At 32.4% G+C, this 9049-nt stretch overlaps 1 protein-coding gene across 1 annotated transcript; it reads right to left on the bottom strand.

The window, feature by feature from the left end:
- Positions 1 to 35: 35 nt before the first annotated feature.
- LOC131954749 (rab11 family-interacting protein 1) lies at positions 36 to 5122 on the bottom strand (the record flags this gene model as incomplete). Its single annotated transcript, XM_059318497.1, is given in 4 exon segments — positions 36 to 2441; positions 2747 to 2889; positions 3468 to 4250; positions 4942 to 5122. Coding segments are annotated over 4 exon segments (1257 nt in total), but the record flags the coding sequence as incomplete, so codon positions are not given.
- Positions 5123 to 9049: the final 3927 nt, after the last annotated feature.

The following is a 9049-nucleotide window of genomic DNA, read 5'->3' as shown; positions in this document are numbered from 1 at the left end:
TAAGTTTAATCTTTAGAAAAAAACTACAAAATTCATTAAGCTATATAAAAAAAACCTTTAATTTTCAGATGAATAAGTTCTATGAAATAGACACAATAACAAACATGAGAAGAATCAAATATTTGTGACTTTGTAAGGCAACAACTGAAAATGTTCTAGTTACATCTGCACTCCTTTAGTTTATTAAATACACCAGCTTAAGGCGAAGTTTAATCAAATATATTATTGCTAATGGGGCTAAGCTCGTTACATATGTTAATATACTTATAATAGGGGGAAAATTAAAATTTGGTCTATGAAACGGGAAACAAATTTGTCTAACATTTTTAACAATATGCTTGCTAGCAGTAACGATATCTTTAAATTTTTACTTTTAATGTTCTGACAAATCACTAAAACAAAAACAATTTTGTATGATGTAAAATTAATATTTAAAGAAGTTTTCAGTCATCAAAATTTGGGTTAGTTGTATATAAATAAGTGTGACTGACCTAAAATAATAATAAAGAAACTGATTTTACTTTTAATAAAATATAATAAAGCCACCATCACCCCAGTTTTTTAAAAATCATTTGAAAGAAAAATATTCATGAGAAGTTAACCTCTGTGATCACATTGTTTTAAAAAATAAGTTGTTATAAAAACAATGATACAATTTTTAAAACTACAAAAAACAACGAACCCAAATGACAGTCAACCTTTGTTAAAATAAGAATCTTGATAGTTGAATATTCTAGAGTACCAGATAGCACCAACATTCAGATCTACTTTCCAAAAATGTCTAAAACAACATAGACAGATTTTATACATTACAACATCTATGTACTGGAAGAAAAACAATTATAAAATAAAAATGGCTACAAAATATATTTTTAAAAAGTGGTTATAAAATTAAAATGTAACAACTGTAGATTAACTATTTCATTAACCTCAATGTACATTTTAACAAATATTGACATCTATATATACACAAGGAGGAAAAGAAAAAAAAATGAAACTGCTACTCAGTCTTTCAGGATTACTATAGTTTCAAGTGTAATAATATTTTACAAAGGACAACAAATGAGTGGAAGGCTAAAAAATGTACAGCTCTATGAATGGCTTTACAGATACTACTGTAGCAATTTTTTTTAAAAAAAGGGGGGGCAATTAATGATTAAAATAAAATGGTCAACTTTAAACAACTGCTTTAATTTTAACAATTTGTGCTTATACCATTTCATTAAAATTAAATGGACAGAATTATCCAAAAAAAAACTGAGCTGCTTTTGGCTTTTTATTTTAAAAAATTACATCAACCTATCAGGTATATCATGAAATAGTTCTGGTAGGTTTGTTACTACAAAGGTCTACTAAATGAAATTTTCACTAAACTATTTAGGTTGAAAAAAATTGCAATACTTGCTTGCATTAACTTTAATCTTAGAAGTACAGATAACTAAGTTAGCACCTTTACACTAGCCTACACTTTCAGTAATACACAATTTAATTTATGTAATCATAAAAGTAATACACATAGGAGTGAAAACTTGTACCAATATTTTCTATGTAACGTTCTATTTAAAAAATTTCGAAGAAAATAAGGGTTTTTAGAGCACCTTAGCACTGAAATCTCTGCTTTATGTTCAAGACAAGCAATAAATGTGGAGAGTACAACTTTAAAAAATAAGGAAAAAAAATTATTATTTGAAAGCTTATATAATGATAGATTAGCAAACACTAAAATTTACTTGTGGAAAATACTTGTTTAATATCTAGGAACTTACTGATCTTTTTCTCACTTTTCATCTTCAGTCAGGTAATTTTTTAAAATTAAAAAACTGATTTGATGACAGAGGGAAGATAACCACCTCTGAGCTTCAAGACACATTTTAAATATATTTAGTTCTTTTCTTTAGAAGATAATCTTTTCACATAAATCTTTGAAATAAAAATAATGCCAAAATCAGTTTTTAATCACATCTCTAGCCAAATTCAATAACTAATTTGTACACAAACCTAAAGCATTGTATCATGTTTATTAATACAATCCAGTGAATTAATGAAACAACTAGCAGAATAAAAATCAGAATGAAGATAAAGATAACTCCTCATTATATTAATATTATAGTAGAAATATTTAGCTCTGGATATTGGAGACCTAGTCTTCACCGGGGCTTTAAAATCATCATTGAATTCTATTGAAATGGTTTATACATAATAAAACAAAATAACAATATTTTGTTGACCTAGGCTGATAAAAAATATCATTAAGAATTTACGATGAAGTTTATTTTCAACCAAAGTTTAGTTTATCTAAGCATGCCTGGACGACTTAATAGTTTGGGTGTTGCCTCCATGACTCTCACAAGCAAGTCATCAATATAGTTTTCCAGATCTTTGATGTACTGGTCCTTTCTAATCATTTGAGCCTTACACTGAATGACAACTCGAAATAGTTCCTGAAAAAATATTAAAGTATAATGTGTGATTTAAAATGAGGTTTGGGTGACTTAAATGATCATATTCATTATCAGATATGAGATACTAAAAATCTAGAAAAGATTTTCTCACAGAACTTCCCCTCCCTGAAAATTACACCATACAAAGTACACGTTTAAAAATAAGAAATTAGATTTATAAGAACTTAACAATAATATTCTTTCAATATATTTTTTATTTTTATTTTAGTGTGCGTAAAATGTGAAGTGCTACATTTACAATGAAAACTTTAAAAGTAGGATTTTAAAAAAAAAACAGCTCAAACCTCTTTTGACATGTTTTTAAAGACAGAGAGAAGATCCTCTGGGACCTCTGTCCTTGATGAGTCGCTTCTGTCTGACAAACTGTCGTCATACAAGCCACTAGTTGGATGGCTATCTAGCCCTTGTACAGTGTAGCGTCTGTTACCTGTGACCCACACATATTTTAATAGAATTTAAATATTGTAAACTAAAAATAGTTTTTTCACTGAAATCACAAAATCATAATGTGTATACTATTCTTTGCAAACATTTTTCCTACAAAGCTCTCCTTACAAAAGAAATGAGTATATAAAAACACCTTAATTTAAACATCTCTTCTTCTTCTTTATTAATTGTATTATTGAATACAATATCTTCCAATACAAGTAAGTATAGTTATGCGCCATATAGGCCACTGATTCAGATTTCAGCCTGCTTTTCTATAGATTTGCTTCTATAGCCTTTGTCTATAAGTACAAGGCAGTAGTTCTTTAATTTGGAGTTTTCTCTTTAAGATGGGTTGCTGTCTGCATCTATTGAGTCTCATCTGCCTAGGGTTTCAAACTAGAAAGGTTTCGCTTTAACTTAACAAGCCCTACCACGCTGACCCCTTTAAACAATTTAATAGCTTTACAATATTTATGGTTAAGAATGATTTAATAAGCAATTTCTGATCTAAAAGTAGCCTTCAGAATATACTGGACTAATTTATACCAACAGTTTAAAAACAAATTTTTAATTTACCTTGCCGTAATTGCCTCAGTCTATCTCTTTGGCCTCTGGACCTTTTTCTAACAACCAGCTCACCGTGGTTGTTTTCTTTGCTGTAAAACTGACTTGGGATTGGCACTTTCTTCTTCGTTCTTCCACGCTCAGACTGGTAATACAAGGCCCCGGAGTTAAAGGATCCTTCAGACCTGGACTTTTCCAGTTTAGATGACTCCGCGTCATTCACAGAGACTGGCCTGCCGCGAGTTTTAGTGCCGTTGTTTGTGGTTCCGTCAGTCGTGGTGATGCTGCTACCCTCTAAAGAATTACCATGGCTTGACGAGCGATCATCGAGAATTCCAGAATCTCTGGGATTAAAGTCCTGTTTGTCTGTAGATTTTCTTGACGAAAATGACAGACTCTCCCTACCATTGGCTAACCCAGGCCCATCCTTAGCCGCAAGTCTCCTGTTTCTAGGCCTTGGCATAGGCACGCTTTCAAGATCTGAAGAGGAAGAAGAAGCAGAGTTTTCTGGCTCAGTCCTTTCTCTGATACTCTCGTAGATTCCAGAACGTTCACTTCTGTGGCCTGTGTCGAAATAGCCAGAGAGGGGCTGAGTGGGAGAGCGAAAGGCGGAGTTAATGTGGAACTCTGACATGGCCCGCCGGTCACTAGATCCTAGCAAAGATGAATCATCTTTGGACGAAAGTCTAGGATCATAGGGTGGCGGCGGGGGCTGATGAAGGGGCTCAGCAAAACTGCGTCTGTTTCCGGGTAAGTTGTACATTGACTGGCTGTGAATTGGATTCACCCCTGTAACTGAGAAGATAAATTTAAAGACAACTTTAATGAAGCTTTCGAATAATACCAACTTCACTGCTCGTTTTCAAAGGACTTGCTGTTTCTAAAAAACTCGCACAAAGACTGATGTATAACTTGTGTCAAATACCAAAGACACTGTACCATATCTATCTCCATTGCTCTTAGTACTGCACACCTAATTCTTTATCTTTATTATACCTGATAATCCATAAATATTAAAATAAGTACTTATTTAGTGGAATTTTATTTATCACTGGTAAGCCTGGGACAAAAACCCACAATAAGTATAATACCGCGTTTACACTTGCGACATGTATACTATACATGTCTAGAAATAAAATTCTTCGCAATAAGTGAGTAGGCTCCCCTATTATCTTAGGACCTATAGCGAAGTTTTTTTTTCTAGAAATGTATAGTATACATATCGCAAGTGTAAACGCGGTATAAGAACACTTTTTAAAACTAATAAATAATTATTAAGGCTGATTATGGCTAAATAGTATTACTACTACATAGTACTATATAGTCTGGTCCTAAGGCCTAAACTAAACCATCCATAATTATTAATTAATTAATAAATAATCAATCATCCTAATTAATAGGCCCTAATAATAAATAATAAACACTAGCCACTGGTCAGTTATTTATAATAATATTTGTATAGATCTATACAAAAAGACTTGTTTACCTGCAGGGGGCATTCGGTTGTTGTTGACAGGTGTATTGCTGCCAACATTTTTATTGACGTTGTTGTTGTGGCCGCTGGAGGGGTGAGTGATGCCAACAGAGTACACTCCCATTTTGGGTCTATCCAGCGACATAGACTTGATATAAGCCGCAGACATACTATAGCTCCTTTGCAGTTGTTCCTGCTCAGAGCACAAAATAATTAAATGTAACACACACAGATTACGAAACCTTCGGTAACATATTTCAAATATGTTACACACACTGATTTAAAATTCTATATTGATATAATAATTAAATGTGATCCAAACATTGATTTGAAAGTATTGGGCAATTTGAGACTGTTGTACATGGCCAAGGGGAAGCTATTCAATTATTTAAATTCAGGTAGATTAGTGTCCCTTTGTAGATAAATTTTCAGTCCATAAATTAAAATTAAAATAGTACTAGTAGTAGCCTAAATTAAATAGATCTAGATCTAGATCACATTGACAAACCTTTATGCTTATAATTAGATCTACGCGAAAAATTCTCTGTTAAAATTAGTACTATGAAATAGTCAGAATTATTTGCTGCATAGAAATAATGTATTCCTTTAATAACAAAAAATATAATCTATACAAAATGATAATAGATTTTAATTAAACACTAAAGGAATGGATTATCTGAATATCAATTATTGTTTAAAATGAATAGGTTTTAAGTCTTTAAAAAACTTAAAATGCAAAGGGTAAAGATACTAGAAAAAAATAAATTTAAAACTGCAAAATTGCCAATCCACTCTCTAAGAGAGTAAAATGGGTAGGTTTAACTATAAAGTTTAAAATTTAACTACTAAAATACAGTTTTGCAAAGGATACATAGATCTAAATGATGATATAAATTTCATAAATATTACTAATTCCAAACTGCTAATTATTTCTTATTTAAGTATTTTTAAAAATAGATCTGAGTAGATGAACAACAATCATATTAAAACAGTGAGCTTCATGCAACAGTTGACAATGTTGATGATGATAGAAGCAAAATACTTCTAAACCACAAACCATCGTGATTAGCATTTGACAACAATCTAACTATTTAACCACCACTAAGAATCTTTTTATTTTTACTGTAAAAAAAATACATTAAATTCCCAACCCATGTTAAAAAGTTAACGACCCAGCACATCATTGTGTGGACTCTACCCTTAACCATTGTATTGATAGCTTCAGGTTCTGCTATGCATCTGTTAGACAACTAAAAGCATAGAAAAAGCCTCAATGTGGTGTATTGAAACTCTGGTTAGTACAAGAATATTATTTAAAGTATAGAGTATTGCGTTATAACTAATTGCACAAGCTATTTACCTGATGATTAACTTAACCAATTTTGGCATTAAATAGGATGTAACACATTGCATTTGTAGCACTAGCAGGGTTTAAAAATTATACAATAAAGTGGATCATGACGGAAAATGTTTATAATATAAATATAATGAATACAAATAATTTTTCTTTAATATTTAAAATTAATTTGAACCATTCCAGAATATATTTGTGCGTGAACGCTTGACATTAAATATTAAGGATTCTATCAACTCCTACACCTCCCCCCTCCCCAGCACACACACATATAATCAAGGTATTCCCCTAGTTGTTGTTGTATATTGAGATCCTGTGATAATAATAATAATAGCAATGATGTCATTGTTTATGTGGAAGGGGAGGGGATGGAATTCTGCAGCAGGTATTACGCTGCACACACACAAAAACCACAAGTAGAAACTACAAGCAATTTTAAAATGTTCAGTGTTGTAAATGTAATGTTTTGAAGAGGCTGATTTTTTAAGGTCAGCATTGTAAACATTGTTACTTTTTGTATGCAGTGCTGAAATAAACTTGAACTTGGCTTAGGGCTTAGTATGTGGGCTCAGTTGCTTTAGAATACTAGGACACAAGTGTCATAAAATCAAAGAAGGATAATTATTTTAAAAATCACATATAATTTAGTATATGATTCATGCTTGGCTTTTTTTAGGATAACTTAAAACTTAACAGCCAGTCCTAAAATAGCAATATATTAATCTAATTTAAATTTTAAAACGAGGGAGTGGCCAGATAAAATGTTGCAATGAAAAGCCTGCAATTTGAAGAGTAAAAAAAATGTAAAAAAACACATTCGTCCCCATTAGTCCATAAAAAGATTTGCTAAGCAAAAAGACAGAAAAAGCGCATGTTATGGTAGCTGTTTTGAGACATAGCTAGCCTACTAGTATGATTAAAACCATATCTACTGTATCCTGAAATAAATAAATTAGCTGAACACTAAGGCAGAAAAGTACAGGTAATAAAATAATAATAATATATTCTGAGTTTCTATTAGGCATTTCTTCAATGATGGGGGGGGGGGGGGGGGGGGGGGGCAATTGAGTCCTCTCTCCCATCCGCCCCCCCCCCCCTCCCCGAAGAATGATGTCTAATTGAAACACTAAGCCAATAAGCAAAAATCAAGATCCTGGGCTGAAGCGAAAAATCTTTTGGGACATCCACTGATTCAGGGTCAAAAGTTAAAAAAAAAGAGAACTTTTGATTACATATTAGGTATTTGTACACGTTGAGGGATCAAAACTTTCACAATAAAAACAGGAACACTCATGCTACATAAAATGTCTTGAACATATCGCCATTAAATATTTAACCCTCCTCCCCTTGATATGTATGACGTCATACACAGACGATCCCAAAAGTTGTTCTAGTTTCCCCAAGCACAGTCAACCACTTCCACCTGAAAACGAGGCTACACTGTCAACAAACCTAAAAATGACAAAAACGCAGACGGCATGCTGTCAGTTGGCCAGACGTGATGATCCATGAATTCCTTGCCTGCGCGGTCTCTGCACTGTTGTGGACAATATTCATCCAAAAAATGTAAACACCGCGTGATTTTAGGTTTCCGTCGTCTTGGGGCGATGAGGCGTTGACAGTGATAATTAAAACTTAACTTGTGAAATTTCCTTTGTTTCTGATTATTGTTTTAGATATTGACATAGGTCCTTATCTCTAATCTAGATTAGTCAAATTTTGCCAGGAAATCACATATAAATAATAGATAAGATAATTTTAATAAAAGTTTTGTTGTCGTTTAGTGTTATTTTACTTTGAAAGACCGCCTTTTGTTTGTTAGTTGAATAATTGAAGTGAAATGTATAACATGACCTTTAAGACAAGAGGGTGTATTAGAAAATAAAATAGGCTACTCTTCTTAAATGGATAATGTTAATAGTAAAAATAATAGAGTATTATTAATTTATATTATTGTTTAAATTTAAAAATAAAACATGACTATTTGCATCTATGAACAGGATCTTAGATCGGTCAAAAAAAAAAAGATTATAATCTTAATAAAACAAATGTAAAAATACACTTTTTAATAACATGTACTGAAAATAAGAAAACAAAACTATTTTTCTTTCTTTAATACAAAAATTTTGGTCGCGAAAATACAAGTAAGAGATCTCATTTAACGAAATCACTGCATTAGAAGTGGGTCAAAATTGAGGGACTATGTTAGCCACAAACCCACATTGTGAACTAAGCAAAAGCTTGTAAAAGGAATTCCAGCTTTAACTTTAACAGAAAGCTTGTATATAAAATCTGTATTCACAACAGATTTCGCACTTTTCCTAAATAAAAACATGAATCGATTCACGTATCAGACATTGCACTCGGCCGTGGTCTCCAGAACCCCAATTTACTAGTCATCCACTCATCTATAGCGTGGCTTCAGTCGACCAAAAAGCTAATGTAAAATCGACACCAAAAAACTGTTAGCCCCTAGTGCTACTCTGTTCGCAGTGTTGACGACAAGGTCACGTCTTTTTAAAAGAATCCTTTTGAGCCTAAAGGTCACACCATTCGAGTGGATGCGAAAAGAGCAAACTATTTCAAAAACGTCAAAAAATACAACCAAGCCAAGTATATTTCGTTTGGGTGCGGGGACCACTGACTATATCTCATTTGAACTATAATTATAGACTCTCCACAACAACAAAATTTGTGAATTTACGAATAGCCTTTACATTCTAGCAGAGTTTCTTCCAGGCATCTGTTCCGGGGGGGGGGGGGGCG

The sequence above is a fragment of the Physella acuta genome, unplaced genomic scaffold, assembly GCF_028476545.2.
Source record: "Physella acuta isolate Inbredline_101_S28 unplaced genomic scaffold, ASM2847654v3 ptg001025l, whole genome shotgun sequence".
Classification (NCBI taxonomy): domain Eukaryota; kingdom Metazoa; phylum Mollusca; class Gastropoda; family Physidae; genus Physella; species Physella acuta.
The sequence above is the reverse complement of the archived record's forward strand: the minus strand, read 5'-3'. Positions and strand labels throughout refer to the sequence as shown.